Genomic DNA, 22112 nt, shown 5'->3' with positions numbered 1-22112 from the left:
GATGGTTCAAAGAAGAGAGAGGGTCTCTTTAAATGGAACCCAAGCATTGCTGTTGCTACTTTGAGGCAGACTGCTGTGTTTTTTCTAGTGGTCTTGCTTGCAGTTGATCAAGTTGCTGTTAGCATGTAAAATAAGTTTCTTTGTTTTGCTGATATTCTAGTTCTTCCAAAGGGCTTCTGCAATCTTTAGAAAGCTTTTAAGTTAAATAGCTTTTCCAGTATCCCTTTGCAAGGGTGATTGTATTTGTATGTTAATGAAAGGTAAGTATTAATGAAAGTTTTAGTTACATTTAAAGGTCATTTTGCTTGTCACTGTAAATGAAACTTATTGCAATAGATCACTTATTATTGCAACATAAGCCATATATTCAAATGTAACTTTCTCAAGAAAAATCTGCACAGAGGCTCTTGCATGAATTTTATCTGTTAGTTTTGCAAAGTTAAATGTTGTGAGAACATTATGTTTATGAGGGAATTTATTCGCTTATCCAGAATACCTTCAGATATCTATTTTAATTGTTCTGGAAGGTTTGTTGGTTCTTAAGATGTTTAAGTCTTATTGATTCCAAGTCAGTGCACTTGCTGGCAGATTTTGAATGTGCACAGCAACTCTGTTCCTGGAATTAAAAAATGTGGAATCTGTGACAGACTCTTACCATTTTATAATCAGTTTCAGTGCAGTGTTTTACTTTTGACTTGTTTTGTTTCTTTGTCCCTCAGATAAGTGATTTGGTAATTTATCCAAGTTTATTTTAAAACTCTGCACTGAATATTCTTACCCATGATAATTAACTTACCTGTAAATCAGATCTGAAGATTTAGCTTTATATAAAATAAACCTAGAAAATGTTTGATGTATTTGAAAGAACATGGACTTTTACTTAGAAAAGAATTTATAAGCTTAAATAAGTTCAGGAATTAATCCTCGGAGCGTTTTATTGAGTACCCAGGTGGGCTCCTATTTACAAACCATGAGTAAGATTGCATTTGAGGATAATTTAAACATTTGTTCAGAATACTTTACGTTAATTTATCCTGTCATGATATAAGCATAACAATTAATTTTATTTTTAAAAATCTAAGAGTAAGAAGAGAGGTAGGTTTTTAAAATTATCTGTTAATGAACTGCACATTTATTTTTAGCAATTTTATATAATTATGCTATTTGCATTAGCATGTTAACTTATCCCACATCTTGAACAATATTAGCTAAGAAGAGATCTCAAAATTATACTAGTTTATTTGTAGCTAGATCTGTTCATTTATGTTCTTCTGGTCATCCAGAAATTAAAACATTGCCAAACTGGCAGACTATAAACTGTTTACATATTTCTTTTCATAATTCTTTATCGCCAAGGAAGGGACCATGGAATTTTAAGGCATCTTGACCCTTTTTAAAAAGACCATTGGCAATTAACCAAGTTTCTCCCATAAGAATCCCACTGGGAAGTTAAACAGGTCTAAAAATGTTACTAGGCAGGAGAGTCAAGGTACTTGTAATGTGTCATATGAATTTTTAAAAAATTATCGAAGTCCCTAAATACTTGGGAAATAATATATTGTTTCAGGTTTAATTTATTTTTTTCCTGTAAAAATTTTTATAAGGTAGACCCGAAGTGTAACATGGATTGGTCAGAGGTAAATTATTATGGATTATGAAATGTGTTTTATGTCCAAGGAAAAATTTGGATAGATAAGGTAGGACTTATTTGAGGGTGGGGTTGGAACCAGTATTTTCAATTCACTAAAGTCCTCTCCAAAAAATATGCTTCCATTCTTCCTCCAAATTTCTAAACAGGGATCAAAAATATGTTTTTGAAGAATATAACTTTATATTAGTATCAGTTTTGAAGTACTAACACTGCAATTTTAAGGTTTTTTAACATATACACCACAATTTTAAAAAATCACATCTTATTCTGAAGAAAATTGAAAAGGTAATGTTTTCAGTGACCAGAGTAGCAGTTAAAAAAGTGAAGAATGTGCTTATTTTAAATTTTGCCATAGCCACTTTATATTGTCATTTTACTGTGTACAATTCTTTATTTATTGATTCTTTGACTTTTGAATTAGATTGCCACTGACAGAAAGGCAATTCCAATTATTTGATCCCATGAAATAATGAGTTCAAATATCAATTCTATCAACATCCTGGTAACGTCCTGTTTTTTTAAGTGGTGCTTTAAGGAAGGGCGTCCTAGAAATTCATAGTTAAAATGGAACCTTTTGTGTGGGGGGGACAGAAATGGAAGGATGTAAAATTGAGTTAAAAGAGGATCACGTTCTTTTAAAGTTGCTTGTTAAAGTTTACCTTTAACACAACTTAAAGAAAAATAATACATTTCATATGTATCTAATATAAATACATAGCAACTTTTGAGTGTTATTTTTGATGTTGGTCTAGATGTCCTTGAGGTTTCTTTTCATCAGTAATATTAAGGAAAATTGTCGATAGTGATTCGCTGCCATCAGGGTAGAATGTTTTTCAATTGTGTGGTAAGTCAAGTTTCATGATGCCAGGACGCTTTAGTCAAAGTTGTGCATCCAAGAATAATCTTTCTACACTAAAGATTATTATTACCTCATGCCCTCATGCGGATAAGCTTTTTTCCTTTTGTTTTATGTGACCTTCTATTAGTAGTCAGGTTTGCTGAAAAGTAGAGATGTCATTCTATCTCCTCAGTTCCCTTTAGTGGCTGATACTAAATTTATAATCAAAATCATTTATTATGAATTTCATCAAATAATATGTGCTCTTGTTACTCAATATACATAATGCCACCCATAATACACAGTAGTCATAATGTACTCATTTTTATTTTTTAAAAACTAGACTGTTTCTTTTTGAAACGGAACATAAATTGGGTATGTACTCACGATTTTTTTTAAAATGTGAGGCAGTAAGGAGAAAAAAGCTTTAAAAACGACACTATTTTGTGTGGTTTAAATAAAAAAGGAATTGAGAGTTAGGCATTAAATTACAGAAGTCCATACTATTTCTTAGAGTTGAGCAAGAGTCATTGTATGGGGGGAGGGGGGAGCTACTATCCATCTTTTTCTTGTACCAGGAAATACTCTAAACTATGAAACAAAGACTTCTTGTTTGGACTTCATTAAAGGATAGCAGGTAGAGTAGATGTATTCTGTTTCTCAACATTTATTGGAAGTATATAAATGCATTTTCATCTAGGGTCTATTTGCAAAATAGAAAAATTTGTTAAAAATAGAATTCGGATTTGATGTAGCCTAGATATCGGTTTTCCAGAGGGTCCTAATACATGTTAATGAAATATTGCTGAACTTTTCAAATTCAGTTACAGAAAATGTATAATTTCTTGAATTTCATAATATAACTTTATTTCCTTTGATCTGTGCACAGCATTGTAATTAAAATAATAATAATGATAATAATAATAGAAGTCAGACCTCAGTAGCATTAGAGAAAATATATGGATAATAACAACAGCTCTGAGCTACGCTTAAGTTTTCAAGCCTCTCTATAGGTTAGTTAGGAAATTGAAGTTGATTTGAGACTAAAGACAACTAAAACTTACAGTTTTCTTTCTTTTAGAGCATACAGAAAGAATGCCTTTATCAGTATTAAAGATGTTTTTGTCATGGGGAAAATGGCCCCCCTTTTTTCATCTGTTTCAATGTATTTATACTTCTGCATTAATTAATGTTTATACATTGGTACAATCATTTTAATGTTAAAAGCGATGTGGTATAAAACCAGGCTTAGCGGCCTCATGATTATTTTCTTCCATGGCCTGAAGCTTCATTTTAGGATTAAACAAAATATGACTGTGTGAAGGTTGATTTTCTTGTTGTTTTACTTTTATTTAAAAGAAAATTTAAATTTCTTTAGAGAAACTTGTTTCTTAACCCTGTGAGAGTGAAATGCTACTAAGTTCAGCAATAAACTATTATAATCTTAAGATAAAAAGAGCATTTGAATAATAAGCAAGAAAAATAAGGTATTTCTTTAATGGTTTGGCTTTTTTCCCCCTTCCTTCTTTCCTTCCTTCCTTCCATCCACCCATCCATCCATCCATCCATCCATCCATCCGTCTATCTTTACCTCTTTTCTTTTTTCCTTCTTAGTTTTATACATTCAAGTTTCTGTGACAAATTACCCTATAAAGCAGGATGGGTTAAACATATGTAAATATATATATGGATTTAATTTTGTCATTTATTTAAACGTGTACCTTAATGGATTTGAGCTGTATTTGAGACAGAGCAATAAAACTGGTATGTTTATACTGCAAGTTCAAGTTGACTTGCTTTAGCTCTCTGGAAGGGTGTGACATGAAAAGATTGCGGTTGGGCCCCATGGCTCATGCTGGACTGTGTTTTTGTGAATGGAGGCGGAACTCCAGCTCTGCCTGCTTGTCTGGAGGAATTGCTGAGGAGATCAGCTGTCTCATTCACTGGCAGAAAGAATGACTCATACATCTTCCGCCTTGTTTGGCTCCAGGTCATTGTTACAGTGGATAGAACTGGTTTTAATTAAATATTAACCCCTTTTCAACTTGACATTTGTTTCAGTTGTAATTTTTCCACTTTTTCCCTAGCTTTAAAAGAAAACCTGACAGGCGCCTAGTTTGTAAGAAAAAGGGGGTTTTTACTTGTTTGCAGCCAAACTCGGAAAATATTTCAACACTCACCTTTCCTTAAGTAATGATTATTACTTTATTTGAAGGTTTAAAATAAGCACAAAAGACAGACAAACTCTGTTTAAAAATTGTCCACTCCCCACCCCAGCCCCGCCCAAGAAATGTTAGTTAAGAAAGTATATTAAAATTCAAAATAAGAGTTAGTGATTCTGTGACATCAAGATTGTGATTCATATTTTCATGGGTTTCTTTCTCATAATATGTATTGCGATGTAGTAGAACTAGAGAGAGAGAGAGAGAGAGAGAGAGAGAGAGAGAGGGAGGAGAAACAACTTTGGATAATAATGTAGGTAAATGGCTGAGAGTGCAAATACTTCCCTTATAAAGGCGAAGTCCTGAGACTTGATGGCAACTTGTCTATTAATGTGTGATGAACTGATAGAAGCGCTCCAGCTATTACCAGTAAAATCCACATGCTTCATCTTCTTGAAAGCCTTTTATTGGTCTTTTGGTATATACTTTCTCTTCTCCCTTCTTACTCTTTCCCCTTCCTCTTTAATTACAGAGTGTGGGGAAACATTTTCATTCCCCAAAGGTGATTATTCCAAGCATAGTTTATTATAGATAGCAGTGAAAAAACTAATCTATTTTTAGGTTGGCCTCTATTGTTAATTTTCCACTTTGGAGTTGGTGTGGCTTGCCGCAAATTTTCAGGAAGCTGTAGTTTGCTACTTCACAGAATTCCCCGTGAATGGAGGAAAAAAAGGAAATGTACGATACGAGTGTGGCAATACTTTGTCATATTTTCCTTGCCCAGATCCAACTTGTGTTTTTCGTTAGCTGCTTTCCTTTGACTCTAACTTCAAGTTAGAGGTAGACTTCAGCTTTTGTCCATTTAAGTAGCATGCTGCTTCATTTGGTCTATTCAGTTTCTTAAGATTAGCTTCTGTGAAAATGTGAGTCATATGTTTTTTGTTAAAATTCTGGAATATGTTCAGGCATAAGTGTGAAGTATTTATTCAGTATGTTAAGGAGTTAGAACAGAAATAGCAGTTCTTATTCTTTTTACAAAATTGTTGGTATGTAGCTATTTTCTGTATTTGTGAGGTATAACTTCTGGTTTCTTCTCCTCCTGAAGTTTTCCCTCCCCAGCTCCCATCTCCCAACATACGCTGCTTATCCATCAGCGATTTTTACGCCTTTCTTGCAGTGATATATATCATTGAATTGCAACTTTGTCTTCTGATAGTAAGAAAAAAAAAGTCTGGCCTTTGGGACAGTCATACCAGCATATTCTGTTACAAATACATTTTTGTTACTCACCCGCTATTTTTAACTATTCCTGTAAAGGGATATTACGTTTTTATTAGATTCTTGTAAATGTTGGCTTTTTAAAAGCATAGTAATTGCCGTGGTTGATAATTTTGCATCTCAGTAGTTATCTGGGTTTAGCTGTTAATTTCAAAGGAAAACCAAAACCTGTGGATATGGTGGGAAAAATGTGTAGGATTTGATTCTGTCTGCCTGCTGTTATTTATTAAATAGATATTAAAAACACTTTTTGTAACTTTTTTGGTGAAAAGACTTATTTCAGTGGTTACTCCTCCACTTGTAATTTGTGAGTCTTTGAGAAAAATCAGGTTTACTGTACTGTCAAAAGAATGTTTATAGCTAAGAGAATGCTAATGTACAAATTTTAGCTGCGATTTTTATCCGTCTCCAATATAATTCATTAGAAGTAAAGATATTAAACTTGCATTGTAATGATTTGAGTAGTACTTTGTGTGTGAATTGAAAAAAAGGGATGGGTGGTGGAGGTTTGGAAAGAAGAATATAAGTAATGTTTCTTGAGTATCTGATATTGTGTCTGGCGTTGTGTTTAGACTATTCCATTTAATCCTCATGAAAAACCTGTATTATCACTATTAAACTGATGAGTAAAATGGAGTTCAAAGAGGTTAAATAATGTTACACAGTTTACACAGCGTAACATAGAACAATGATTTGAAGGTTGTTGGCCTTTAGTTAACCTTGGTATCAGGTATTAGTGGAATCGGAAGAAAAAAGTACCTCTTCCTCCAGTACAGGCTGATCAAATAGGTATCAGTTCTAATTTGGAAAAAAGCGCTTAATTTGTTTGGTTTTCTTAAGTGGCAGAGGATGGAATTTGTCTTCAATAACCTAAGTATTGGTGTACAGAAGAAAGTTGTTAGAAAATAATTGAATGTCAAACTGCATATGTCTTGGTAATAGGCAAGATTATCGTTTGTTCCGCTCTTAATAATATAACATAAATTTTATTCAACCAAATATTTGTTTTTTAAATCCTATTAAATAAGCTGACACAACAGACATTTTAATTCTATGTATGTTGTGTTCCTTTTTTATACAGAATTTTTAAAATGTAGAATTACTTTTTATATGAATTTTTTTTCTTAATTACCAACACAAAACTTTTTCAACAAAGACTGATTATGTTAATAAGAATTCCCCATACCGAATAGGCACTTTTAAAAAAATTAATTGACATCTGTTTTAGTATGACTTGATTGGATAAAAAGTTTCACTCTCAGATAATACTAGTAAAGTAATACTAACTAATCAGGTTATAGCTAAAGTTAATTAGGATTATAACTCATTATAAACCCAGCTTTTATGTAGCTTGTATGTCGGTAAGTGTGCATATTTGTGTGTGCAGATGAAAACTCATTTTTTTAATATGTCAATTTGGAATAGGTTATTTTGACATCTAAATTAACTGTGATGAAAATATTCTAGAAGTGAAAAATATACTTGTGTTTTGATTGCCGAATACATTAAGTTCTTGCTCTTCAGAATTTTTTTCCTTTACTAAAAATAGGGTAGTCATTTGACATTAGGACTGATGAAATAGTGATATTCTTTTGTTAGTACTAAATAGTCACCTGGAAAATATTTTGCATGAAAAGATGGAGTTTGTTTTTATTATTTATTATTTTTATTATTGTGACCATAATCATTGAGATATAATATTTTATTATATATGACCAAAATCAATGATAATCTTTTCATGTAAAAAACTTTGTCACATATTTTGGCCAAATTTCGGGCAAACACTTTTAATTATGGTAGTCTAATTGGCAGTAGACCGAACATATCAAAAGCAGATATTTCTAAAAAGCAGAGGGATATGTGTAGTAATTACACACCATTTGGAAAAATTGTGTGGTTAATTTAAATGGGCCGCTTAAGCACCGGCAGTAGGTGAATTGAAATACTTCTTACTCCATTCTTGCAAAAACAAAAAACAAAAAATACCCCACTGCATCTAATGGAATTCCTGTAGCTTCTTTTATTTTGCATGTTTCTTTTATTTCCACGTGGCAGGTGAAATTCAGAGGGACTACAACTTCCACCATTTTATTTCTGACATACGTGTTTTCTGGGTGACATTGATGATGGCTTCTATTTCTCCTCCCAAATATTGCTGTCAATGCCATTTTAAATATGAGCTCATTGGCAAATAATCATAGATTTGGTCTCAGTCTAAAAAGCTCTTCCATGAGAGATCTTACTTGACATTCTTTATGGCAGTTTCTCACTTAATTTTGGCAGTTTCTCTCTTAATTTTGTTTTCATTTTTTTTTTCTCAGCTCAGGTACCTGACAATGATGAGCAGTTTGTGCCAGACTATCAGGCTGAAAGTTGTAAGTATACTATGACTCATCTCTTGAACTTTTCTTTGTCTTTGTTTCCTGTTTTTATCCTTTCTCTTTGGTTGGTCTCCACTTCCAGTGTCTTTTCTTGCATTGTGTCCATGCCTTTTTAGCTTACAGTCATGAGGTGATTGTATTTGTCAGGTTGTGACCTCAGTAGAACCCCTGTAGGATCTGAAAAGAGCTTAGGAAAACTGATTGGATTGAAAGAGGGTCCTGTTCTCTATTTCGTTAATATCCTTGGAGAAGAAACAGGGTGTGATCCATGAACATGCAAGTGTTTACTTCCAGCTTTTCAGTATGTCCAGCAGGAAAAGTGTGTGTGCTGATGGGAGACGGTCAGTAGTTCAAATCCTCATGAGATTTATTGTATAACATAAAAATCTTAGACCACACATCCTCTGGCTTATTGTATTATTTTACACTCATGAACTTTCACCTGCTTGGATTTAATTTTTAGCCTCATTATCTGCTTCCCGGTTGCAGTCACACAAATGCAAGTAGCCATCGGCTTCTCTTAGGATCCCTTCTGTGTTTCTTTCCCCGAGCCTTGCTCCAGGGCTTGTCATAGCATGCGAGAGGAGTGATTCAGGGGTTCTCCCCTCCTCTAATCAAAGAATGAGCATTTTGCCTGTATCAACATGGTTGCCTCGGGGTTTGCTTCCGATATTTATGGTTTGCCTCTATCAGCAAACTGCAGCTATTGACCTGAGGTGTGAATAGTAAAGATAAGGGTATAAATGCCATCCTGATTATAAAACTGACCTAATACATTCTTGTTCTTTTAGCACCAATTAAAGCTCTCACTTGTTTCATTTTTCCAGGCCATTGACGGTTTCACAGGAGGCAGTAGCAACAGCAACAACAGATGCTTTTAATACCTTACAACTTATCAAACCCATATTTTCACACCTAATATCATAAATCTAACACAAATACCTACGTTACTTTGAGTAACAGATGTTCGTGTGCAATGTTTTCAGCTTTTATGTTTGCTATCTTACATTTCCCAGGTGTCAAGGGTTGTAAGAGGTTTCTTCCAGATTCTCTCCCGTGTTACATATTTTAGTTCGGCGTCATTACAGTTTTTTTTCATTTGTGGTAAAATATATATTACAGAAATTGTATCATTTGAATCATTTTTAAGTGTGCAGTTCAATGGCAGTCACGTTGTTGTGCAAACATCAACACCATCCATTTCCAGAACTTTCTTATCATCCCTACTGAAAGTCTGTACTTACTAAAAACTAACTCCCCACTTACCCTGCCCCCAGCACCTGGTAACTGCTGTTGTGTCAGCTTGATTTTTGATCTGAGAAGAGAATTTTCTGTACTGTTTGATATATTTATTAGACATAGGACTCCAAGAAACCTGTTCAGCTAAGGTTTAGACCTTGATTAGAGACTCTTAGAAATTCCCGGAAGGATGATGGCTAAGGATGACAGCTAGGCAAGGTCTCCCTTTCTTCGGTGAAGTGTGGGAAGAGAATGGTCACATTTCCACATGTCCCTTCCTGTGAGGCACTGGAGTTCTTTCTAAAAACTACACCTGTCATCTGAGTGGGAGAGTTAGTCTCATGGAGTCATTTTATATCTGAAGAAATTGGTAATGATTTTAATACTCTACCAAATGCCTAAAGGTAATTTTTTATTCCTTTTCTTATTTGCCGTCTTTTTGTTTTTTCGTATTCTTGATTAATTCGTCTCCTTGAACTCACTTCTCTAGGTTCACAGCATATGATTTTCTCTTTCTTTCTTTATTCCTTTGATTACTCCTTCTCAAGTCACTCATCTACTTTCTCTGTCTTTCCCAGGGTTCTGTCCCCAGACCTTTCCTCTTCTTTTTCTTATGCCGTGCCAGCACAGTCCCACAGAACTTTCTGTGATGATGGGAATAACCTATGTCTGTACCGTTCAGTATAGGAGCCACTAACCACATTCCTCATTGAGCACTTGAACTGTGGCTAATGGGACTGAAGAAATTAATTTTTAATTTATTTATTTTTTATGACTTTAAATGTATGTGAACACATGTGGCTATCAGCTACTGTGGTCAGCATGCTTCTGTTGAGCTATGTCTCCTACGTCGTTTTCTCTAGTGCGGGTCTCCAGTCTGTCCCCGTCTACTGAACATCTGGTGCCCCTGATCCACCACTGAGGTCCTGGTGCAAATTAGAAAAACGCAGCACCTCTGCACTCACCCCCTCCGCCCTCAGCTGAGCATCAGCATAAAACACCATTTACATAGCACCCCCAGTTTTCAATGTGATTCTCCACTGACAGTACACTCTCAGTAAGGCCAACGGTGAAATCTTTACTTTTTTTCTGCCCAGCATCTCTCTTCAACTTCTGTTGCCCTTCTAAGTTGATGGCATCACCAGTCCAAGCTGAAAACCTTTACCTTCAGTCCGTCCCAGTTCTTTACCATTAACCTCCCTTTGCTTACCAAGTTGTTAATTCTGCGTCTCAAAAGTATCGTAATTTCATGGCTTCGACTCCATTTCTAATATTTCACTGCCTTAGTTCACACCCACTTTCTGCCTCCACGGATCTTGTGAATCAGCCTTTCTGTTGGTGTTCTTGCCTTCGGGTTTCCCTCCTTCCAGTCTGCTCTCTGCAATGATATTAACACACAGCCATGTGACCTTGTTAATTTTCTCTTTAAACATCTTTCAGGACAAAGTCCTAATTCTTTAGCTGTACAGAACATTGTTCTATAACCTGGGCCTTGGCTATCTTTTCAGTTTTAACTCTTGCTATCCCAGCACCCTGTGTCTCTCCATTCTCTAAACTTGAGCCTTTCTAATTTTTCAGTCCCCCAAACAGAGTGAGCTCTCTTATGCCTCTTTACCTTTGCACGTGTTCATTTTGCTTTAAAATTTTTTAAAATTTTGCTTTGCAGTCTGGTGTACCTCCAACTCCAGACTCAGCTGCGAGTTCACCGCACTGAGGTCTTTCTTGACCTTTCTTTGCATCCTTACCCTGCAGAGTTAGACTCTATAACATCTTGTATCTTCTGTTTATTATAATATTGTAGATACATGTCAGTAAGATGGTGAACTTATTGAGGATTAGGAGCATGTCATAGTCAGTATGCCTGGCATGTTTCAGAAGCACAATAAGTAAAATTGTTGTCATAACCATGATCAGCTTCTTAGTGCTGATTTTCTCCTAAGTATTTTCGAAGTCCTAATTCCCTTCTTAAGGTAGAAACATCTGATCATGCCTTAAGGCATTATATATAGTGTCCTTCTGGAAAAACATGCTAAAACCATGAATGTTTAGCCAAGCACTTTCAGAATGCTGAAATTTTATTTTACTTCAATGAGTGAGTACAGTTTAACAAATATGGCTCTAGGACTTGTGAATAAAACACCTAATTATAAAGGGAAACCTATAAACACACGTAAAAATAAATCTGAAATAGTCTAATAAGAAGAAAGTGGAGATATGATTTATTTTAAGTTTCACTGACTTAAAGGACTATTGTTTGGATGATGGTGACCAGCTAATTTCAGTCTTCACTGAGGATGGAGAAAGAGGGAAATAATTTAAATAGAGGAATAGGGCATATGGATTAGACTCTAAAGAGCATTTCTGGATGGAGAAGGTTATCAAATATTAGAATTGAAAGGCCATCTTGTCTCCTAAATGCCCTTTGCAAATGTTTGATACTTGTCTGTCTGGAAAAGCTTAGTGGGGCAGAGGGATCCTATCTCTAGGAACAGAAGGAAACTCCATCCCCTCTGTGTGGCCCGTCTATAACTTCTATGGGGCTATTTTTTTCCAATGGGAATAATCAGATTTCCTTACATACCTCAATCGAATAAAATGCTTCTGTTTTTGCTTTTATTGCTTTAGCCCTTTGGTAAATGTAGGTTAGGAGAATGAATGGCAAGTTTCTGCCCAGCACTGTATTACAGAACATACATTCGCGTGTAACGTGTATAAACATACGTAGAAGAGTAGTGAACAGAGCATTCAAAAAATCTGAAAAATGAAATTAAACCATAGCACTGGGGTATTGCCTAAAAATTTTCCTGAGCATCTCTTATTATTTATAAAGTTTTTCTGTTGGAAACCTGGAATCTTAATGATGTCATGCTATAGTTTGGTAACCTTTGAAGGATGCTGACGTTTGAAGCATGTATAGACATTAAAAACAAATGAAAACAAACAAAAACATCATACAAGCCCATCCTAGGAATTGAATGGAGGTTAAGGAAAACAATTATGTGGCTCAAACATACTGTTTCTTAGAAATGAATCTTTTCAGAATTCAGGCACTGTGGAAAAAGATAGAATAACTTTAGGATACGCTTTAGTCCAGAGGAAGTAGAATTATATCTCTTCAGAAAAGAGAATTAAAAGAGTATTTACAATAATAGATGAGCCTTATCTTTCCAAAGTAGATACAAATTTGTGTATAGACTGAATTTTTGTAAATCATGTGTTTTAAATTCAGTACATCAATAATCTTATAAGTCATATACTTTATATTTAGTTATATCACTAGTCTTTTAAAATCTACCACCCCTCATTTTCTTCATTTACAAAGTTGTGTGTTACTATTTTTCTAACTTGTTCGTTTCCATTTGATTACATTAGTTCCTTTCCATGTTTCCTCTGCAGTGATTCACATGATAGATGATATTCACATTTACATTTTATGTTCTCCCAGAACATTCCCAGGGGTTTAGCCAGGGTTATGCAAAATTCCCAGTAGGATAGATCCTTGTAACTCTACACCTTTCTTTCACACCCGAGAAAGAACACTGGAATGCAAATCAATTAGAATGATGTCATTAAAGGAATAATAACCTTGACTCTTCTCTGATATATTTATGAAAGTAAATATAAAAAGTTTGCAAATTTCTCTACTTTAACTGAAGTTTGTAACACAATACTAGTGACCCATTCTGAAAATAATCAAGACAAACCAGTGTGTGCGGACTCAACTGTTTAAAGCCATTATTACACGGGTGATACGTTGTCTATGTAAATGGAAGTCCTAGCTGCACTTCATCTTCGTAGGAATTTAAAAAAAAAAAATAGCACTTGGGGTGCTTTTTGCAGTGAAGTGGAGAAAAAAAATACCTTAACAGATTCATGTTACAAATCTGCTTCTGAAAAAAGCTGAAGTTAGGTCTATGCAGACCCTGACTGAATAATTCCTTTTATATTAACATGCGTTTGTCCTGGGTTGGAAAGTTCCACTTAGTGTTTGTGTTTCTTAATTTTCTTCCTTTCTACTAAGCTACCTTCCTGCATTCTGTTCCTTTCTACACAGACAGTGAGTACTTTATAAAATTTACTTTTTGTTACTAATTTTGAAACCTTTCTTACCTGATTCATGTTTTGGATGTGACTGGTCAGGAAGATTTTGTCTTTTATTTCTCTAACTGCTTTTACCAGAAGGTGAGCACACATTCACAGAGGAATTCCGTTTCTGAGATTTGAGGAAATGAGTTTGTTACTGTGTTTTGTCTTCTTTTTAAACATTTTTGGAGGTAAATTTAAGCATGTCACCGTCATCAGACTTAAACTATCCATTTCAAGGATGAAGTGTCTTCTGCCTTTCTCACCTGCGATCATACATATGTGTACGATCTCAGCCATTGCCAGCCCTTGAAGGTTGATTCCTTTGTGTATGGATTTTGTTGTGGTTTTTGTTGTTTTTGGCCTGTTTGTTGCTTTGGGTTTTTTTTATTGTTTTTTTTTTTTTTTTACAGTTTAAATATTTTATCAAAGCAATATATTGATAGAGTAGGAAAACACAAGTAAGATCATTCCCCATTTTTCACAGTTCTCTTCTCTAGAGGCAACCATTTTTTTTTCCTTTGTAGTTGGCTCACATACTAAATAATGTAATTGTACTGCAACTTATTGATTTATCAGTTTTAGGGTTTTTTTGTTTGTCCTGTTCAGATAGATAATCATTTTGGGTAGGTTTAAATTATTTTCCTGAAAGTCATCAGCTATGTAATTTTACATGAGTCCAGTAACCTTATTCACACTTGAGTGTGAATATGAGTTATTTGGGAAGTTTATTCAAATGCAGCTTTATGGTCCCTATCTGTGAGAGTTTGACCGTTTAGGTCTGGAATTGGGCCCTGTAGTTTCTAACGAGCTGTTAGGTGATTCTGATGCAGGCCTTCCAAGGAGCACAACGTTAGAAATTTTACTATCCTGTTATTTACTTATTTGTAGAATAAAGATAGCAGCATCAATTTTTTGCAATTAAGTTGTAAGATGGACTTGGCTATTCATACACAATTCATTAAGTAATAGATACAGTTTCTGAAGATGTTATTAAGTAATATATTGTCATCTAATTGAAATATACTAGGGAATTAAATCTATATAAAAATGATACTGTTGAAGTGGTTTCTTCATTTTTATCATTTTTACTTGAGTTACTTGTGTTTTCCAATTGCAAAGACTATTTTCTACTTATTTTCTCTTACCTTTAGCTATAAGAAAGTCATGGCTGATTGTAGATCCCTGTCATCCTTCAATCAATTCTACTTTAGAAGGCTACCTAGTAAATTGTGAATTTTCCCAATCTGGTTAGAGAGAACCAAGCACTGGGGGCCCCATCCTTTTCCAAGTACATTCATTAGGGATTCTTGTTATTAGATAGTTTACTCTTCCATTGGTAGTGCACATCTGCCCTATCTATGCCAGTTTTAAGTCCAGCAGCCACATTTTCAGCAAAAAAAATTTAATTTGGTGCTTGATTGTTTCACAAGGAACGTATTTTTCAAACCAAAATAGAAACCCAGTGAAAAATAAGCTGCATCTTGCAATAATTTTCATTTTAGATAACCTCCCAGGAATCCACGAAGTTTTAGAGAAGAAGAAAATCTAAATAATACACCTTGGGCCTGTTTCTTAATCTTTATTTACTTATCCGTAAAATGACAAAGAAATAATCTCTCAGACCCAGGCCACGTTGTGACTGTGACTCTTTTTCCACGCTCAAGGGAAAGAAGGAAGGGTAACATCTAAATATGGTAAATGCTTGCTTGAATTTGAAAGTGGACTTTAGAAAAAACATAATGGGGAAGTGTATAAATAGAAATTACAATAAATTACTATGTACTTATAAGTAAACAGTTGGATCAATTTTATTAAGATCTGCTCTAGGAGAGAGATCCCTTTCACAAATTTTGGTTCTACCGGTTTATTCTTCATAAGGTAGATAGTTCAGACTCAGTGCCAAAGTGAAAACCAAAAGACAAAGGAAAACAACCCCACCTTCCAAAAAAAATTGGAGTTTGTTTTTTCCTTATAGCTGAAAGCTAAAATTACGTATCTCAACCCAAGATTTTAGCTTTTTGTTTCCTATTTTCTTTATCGTTCTTTAATTTTGCCTTTAGTATAACAAATTATCCTAGAAATTAACTTCAGAAACATGCTCAAAGGGAGTACGTCAACAAATGCTTTCCACTTAGCCTGCCTATAGTTAGTAACAAATTATTTTGAGAAAAGTGATCTGTGCCTTCTTTGGCTGAACATTACTCAGTATTAAATAAGTATATCGTTATGCAGTAACTGGATTTATTAGTCTGAAAGCCAAACAGTATTTATTGGAAAATTTAGGTAAGGGATGAAGGTGGAAAAGTATTTGCAGAACCAAAGTTATGTTCTTTGTTCTAGTATTTTTAATACATACAGAGATGCGTATATATATATTGATGAATAAAAAAAGCAAAAACAACATTTATTAGTATTTGCAAATAAAGCCAAAGCAGTCGTGAAAATGAGGACATTTGGGGGCCACCAAATGTATGTAAATTTCATGAAATCAGATATAAAGGACCGATGAAGAGATAATCTGAGCTAAACTAGTACATGAGAATCTTTATGTCATAATTGTATGTTTAGTGTTCTTATGGGGTTTTATTTATATCATTCTTTCTTTTCCATTTTTTCCCTTTTATAACATTAAACGTCTACTTAATATGCACAGTGCTTATTTGCTTCTGTCTGTTAATGAATTTTCTCCTAATGAGAGTTTGTGCTGTGTCTCACTAAGTAAAAATGGTTGGTTTGATGTGGTTGCTTTTTAAAATCTAATGAATTGTGCCCCAACAAGCACTACTTTGCTTTGGCATTAGCTGAGGCTTTTGTGAACTCAAGAACGTATTTATCGACAATTTATCAGGAGTGGCTAGATTAAAAATCCTACTTATATAATGTCTGATTAAAGTTTAAGAAAAACTACTTTTGTGTGCTAATGATTTTGTATGCCATCTTTAAATCTTATTTAAATCTAAGGTTAGCAAAGTTCATTTTGCCATAGATACTACATTGTTAAACCGTTCAGGTTTGTTTCATAATTACTCCTAGTTGTTGAATTTACTGTGCTTTTAAGAGCGATTTTTAGATCCCATGGGAGAGGTTTGAATTGTGATTGTTCCTTTATGTTTTATAGGGAAATATTATATTCATATTTCTGTTTGCAAAATTGGAGTGCTTATGTACGCTTACAAGCGTGAGCCATATCCATTATCTTCATTTTTGTTATTTAAAATATGAATAATAAATCTTAGTATAAACATTTTTATTTTACTCATGAGATTTTAATTTAACTTATTTACTGATACATACGTCTATACAGTTGTATATGAAGGATGCTAAGTAAGTTTATAAGACACTAAAAGTTTATTCATTCAGCGAATGTGTTTTGAGCCTATTATATGTCGTGTTTTGTTCTAGGCATTGCTGATACAGTGGTGGGCAAACCAGAAAAATACCTCTGCTCTTGTGAAGCTTTCGTTCTTATTGCATGTAACTGATAAAGTCTTATTCATCCCATGTTGAGGGATGTGAAATTGTATCGGGATCAGTGTGTATTCATAGTCATTGTCTGTTCAGACTCTGATCTGTTATGTTCTGAAGAAAATGTACTTAGGTGTTTTTTTCAAATTTTATGTTTATTTCCACAGAAAGCACTCTGCTTAAAGGTGTAGCCACTGGATTTCCCAGTGGATGACTCTCTGTGTTCATACCTATTTAGCCTAAGCCTAAATTCCTGTGATGGTTGACTAAGAAGAATATTTTACAGCTTTTTAAAAATTATGTACTCTCATGTTAATATTGGGTTGGCCAGGAAGTTCGTGTAACATGGTACGGAAAATGCCGAATGAACTTTCTGGCCAACCCAATACTATACATTGTATATTACTATATACAGTGTATTAACCTCTACATTTTGAGATCATACTCGTTCTTTAAGATTCCGTTCATATGTCATTTATTCCTTAATTATGTTCGAATTAATGACTTCTGTGTGCCCATAAATGCTTTGTGTGCATCTCAATTTAAACACTATTTCAATTGGCTTGTAGAGGATGGATCATGTCCTACTCATCCTTGTATGATTCACATGTTGTGGCGATTGAATGACTATTGAAATGAATGAATAGCTTCTTGGGTGCTTAGACTCTTTTTAAAAACATATTCATGCACAGGTGGCTTAAGTTGTTTGAAATCTAACGCAGATATCTTCTTTTATTTTCCATGTTTCATTTTTATTTGAAGGATAATGGAAAGCTGTTTGCATTTGGGTAACATTAGAGCCAAGTCTCAGTTATCAGATTAGGGCTCTCTGATAAATATTATTTAAGACTCATATCTCACATTTCTCAGTAATCTCTATTTAGCACGAATACTCTGAAATAACTTGGTATTGTTCCAGTTTTATACAGAGAGAAACCTAGGATGTAAAATAATTCAGCAGGTAAAGCATGTGATGACTGATATCACAGAGGTCAGACCCCAACTCATACTTGCTTTCTCTGTGGAAATCTTCCTTCCCTGAGAGCCCTTCCTTAGCCCACTTGTAAAGATTTCAAAACTGTTATTACCCTTGGGAAAAAACCTACATTGCTAAAAAAGAATGTTCTTCATATGGGACATCAATATTGTTTGAAAATTCTTCTTATCAAGGCGTGATAAATTGACAGAGACCAAGAGAGCCAGGCGTTTGTCCCAAGAAAGATAGTCTGTGAACTGATACGAGCTAATTACCTACAGGAAAGCAAGATGGGAGGACTTGGTATTTGGGGACTATTGCCAATCCTTATCTAGGCTACAGTGCTTTTTTTCCTCTTCCTCAAATATTTTATCTTACTTTTCCAGCATTTGAGAGGTTTATGACAACACTATATATTTTCATGTTTATGTGCAGGTTTTGACTTCAGAAATGTTTCAGACCTGGCATATTTTCCTCGCAGGAGGTGGAGGGAGAAGAATAGTTTGGGTAATTATGACAGTAGTAGTAGTTAGCAGCAGCAGAATTAGTAAGAGTACTAGTCACAGTCGTAGTGTCCATGGAATTGCCAAAATAGTAGTAAATATTCATGAAAATCCCAAAGCTGCAGCTTGAAGAGACATTATAGATTAGTGATATCAACATTCTTATGTTAAAGATGAAAAACTGAAATCCAGAAATATTATTGGGCTGTCTCTGGTTTTAAAAAGAGTATATGCTCTCACTTGTGTGTAGGTAAAACAGCAAATAAAAATTCTATGAACCTAGACACTGTCACTTATATGTGACCTTTTCTTTATCAAATTCTCTGTTTGTAACCCCGGAATAAAAAATATTTTTCTCAACCATTTTCTCGTTCAAGAAGATACTTTTAAACTCTGCAACCTTATTAGCACAAATGTGTATTTTTCAGATAAAGGAATGAATTTAATTCAATACGTCTTTATGGTAGGCTTTTGTTTATCTGCTTTACCAATTTTAGTGTGTCTGTATTTAATTCTTAGTTTACTATTATTTAGGTTTTTCACATTAAGTATGATCAACATCTATAAACTGCTACAAAATTCTGGATACATTTTGATCAGAAAGAAATATATACCCTACTTTGTCCACTTTTCCCTCTGAACTTCTCAACACTGACATTTAATCCTAAACCATGATACGCTCTTCTTAGATTGTCTTCCAGCTATAGAGTTGCCAGGAAAAGTTCTGTCAAATACTCTCAAGGCAACTGGACTCGGTTAAAAGTGGCTCTTTCTTATCAAGATGTATGGATAATATTGAAGCAAACCTTTCAATAGTGTTAGCTTTTCCTTTGAAATGGAGGTCATGCTGTGAAGTGAACTCTTACTGCTGTTTGAGGTTGTTTTCCTCCATCCTCATGGACACAACAGCCTTATTACGTTGATTTGATTTGATTCTCTTGTCCATGGCACTGGGGCTAGAATGTCAGGTGACTCAGTTGTCTCAACTGACAGGGCTGCAGGGAAAGCCAAGTAACTGGATGTCATTGCTCCCTTTTTTCTGAATGTTTTTGCTTTCCTCAGTCTCTCCACATTCTTGTTTTCTTCTAGGGTAATCAAACCTTATTTTCCTTTCTGAAAGCTCTACATTCGTTCACTGTTTTATTGCAGATTAAAGGCTGGTGCAGTAGAAGGTTATCAGCTAATCAATAAACTTCAGGCATCCCATCTTGTGATAAAACTGTTTCATTGATCAAAGTGGAAATTAGGCCCTTAGCCTTTAAATGGCAGTTTCTGAAGGTTTGGAGAATGTGCTTATGGAATGTATAGCCCAATCCTCTTATGTATATTGAGAGGTAGTCGTATGAGTTTAATGTGTGTGTGATGTACACAGAAGCAGATCCACATATAAAAATGTCTTTAGGGCTTCCCTGGTGGCGCAGTGGTTGAGAGTCCGCCTGCCGATGTGGGGGACACGCGTTCGTGTCCCGGGCCGGGAAGATCCCACATGCCGCTGAGCGGCTGGGCCCGTGAGCCATGGCCGCTGAGCCTGCGCGTCTGGAGCCTGTGCTCCGCAACGGGAGAGGCCACAACAGTGAGAGGCCCGCGTACCGCAAAAAAAAAAAAAAGCCTTTACCTGTATTTTATTTAACATATCGTTCTCACTTTTCTTAAATTTTTTTTTTCAAATTCTGATCAGTAAACCTCTCTCTCCCTATCTCTCTAAATATATAAAACCTATTTTTGTTAAGACTGGTATTAAGATGTCTTCTAAACCCCTGAAGTGAATTTTCAATAATTGCACACATAGTAGATAAAGGTTCAAATGCTGATTGTGAAATCAGAAAAATAATACTCTTATTTTCATATTAATTACGTAGTTAAATAGATAATAGCTTAAGAATCTTAAGATTTCGCTTCTTTATTTTGGTAAATCGAAGCTTGCTCTTTTGTTTGAGTTCCTACCATTGCTTTTTTTTTTTTCCATAATGAAAAGTAGGTTTTGCCAACAAATATTCATAGTGCCAGGCATTATGCTAGGTGCTATAGAATGAAATTTAAAAACAATGTTTGTGATAGTACTAATCTCTATTTGTTTAGCAATTTAGGATTCATAGATCATTTTCACACCCACGTTTCATTTGTACCTCGCAGTGGTCCTGGGATGTAGGCAGAGCGGACAGTGTCATACAGGTTTCGTGAGATTCCCAAAGTCTCATAGATAGTGAATGTCAGAACCAACTCATCTTGTAGCATTTTCTCTTACACGCATCTGAGCAGAATGTGATAACCCGTCATTCCTTGAAATGCTAAGACTAGACAAGTGAATAAAAAACATAAGTAGTTTTTCCATTTGCATGTATACATACATACATTTATGTTTGTATAATATAATAAATTAAAGGAAAAATGGAAAACATCCAAAAGTTTCTTACTGTTTATAGATTTCTTCTAATTTATAACAATGTACAAAATAACATATACGGAAAGCACGGGTGGAGTAGACAGTCCTTGAAGTTCCCTATTACTCTATGAAAATCATGCTCATACTTTGAGTTGTAGAGAGGTATGGTTAACTCCTGTGTATACGTAAGCCTTCAGCTTCAGGAATCCTGAATGTTTGATTAACAAAATAATGAAGCTCTCAAAAGAGAATTTTTAAATTTTGGGTTGGAACACTATTTCTCTTTGGGCATTGTATAATTTGGCCAGAAATAATTCCTAATATTGTGCAGAAATTAATTGAACATTATATTTGACATTTTGTCTGGTACAACTTTTTTATGTCTATTCATGCTGTTTTATAGTATTAATGCTATAGACACTAAACCCATGTAATATAAACATGGGATCCTTTCAGGGGACCAAGGGCAGTGTACTACATAAGAGCAAGGCATTGGACCTAGGATGCTTGAGTTGAAATCTCTATTTACTAGGTGTGTGGCTTTGTATAAGCAACTTAAGATCATTGTGCCTCAGTTTCCTCCTGTTTAAAACCTGGATAATAATGTTCCCATCCCTTAGGGTCACTTGTGTATGTTTATATAAAATATGTAAGTAATGAACAGTGAGTAATAAACTACTATTCCATTTTAAGTAAGGACTTGAGCATTGGGATTTTGGTATCCGTGGGTGGGAACAGATCCTAGAACTAATACCCTGAGGATGCCTAGGCAACAACTGTATGTCTGGCACATAGAAAACACCATATAAGCTTTTATTCTATATATACACAAATATATATGAAATACACAAAATACATAATTCATATTATAATATTTCACAAATGCATTTATTTTGATCAACTTACTTTTCTGTGTTGTTTTTGTTTGTTTGCTTTTGCCATATTCAGAAGTTATCTATACCTCCCAACTTACAGGCTTATCTACACAAATTGTAAAATAGTAGAAGAATACTATTTTAAAAGGTCAAAAGAATAGTATTTGACCTTTTACTGTTGGTCACACTAAGCAGTTCAGTGCATATCCACAGTGATACTGTCAGAAGACACTCAGAAGTGTTGTTTGTTCAGATCTACTGTCATTTTGACTCTA

The 22112-nt window shown here is 34.6% G+C and overlaps 1 protein-coding gene across 2 annotated transcripts in view; it reads left to right on the top strand.

Moving 5' to 3' along the window:
• Positions 1–22112, top strand: part of ETV1 (ETS variant transcription factor 1) — a 91758-nt gene that overhangs the window by 3153 nt on the left and 66493 nt on the right. For both annotated transcript variants that reach the window (XM_089917669.1, XM_089917670.1), the window contains one exon: positions 8251–8304. In XM_089917669.1, the coding sequence (XP_089773795.1) occupies positions 8251–8304 (54 nt within the window). The remainder of the gene's footprint in view (positions 1–8250; positions 8305–22112) is intronic.

The sequence above is a fragment of the Delphinapterus leucas genome, chromosome 9 (genome assembly GCF_059928025.1).
Source record: "Delphinapterus leucas isolate spDelLeu-1000000601 "Yukka" chromosome 9, BTC_Dleu_Yukka2, whole genome shotgun sequence".
In the NCBI taxonomy this organism is placed as follows: Eukaryota; Metazoa; Chordata; class Mammalia; order Artiodactyla; family Monodontidae; genus Delphinapterus; species Delphinapterus leucas.
Note: the sequence above shows the minus strand (reverse complement) of the source record. Positions and strands in the feature narration are given on the sequence as shown.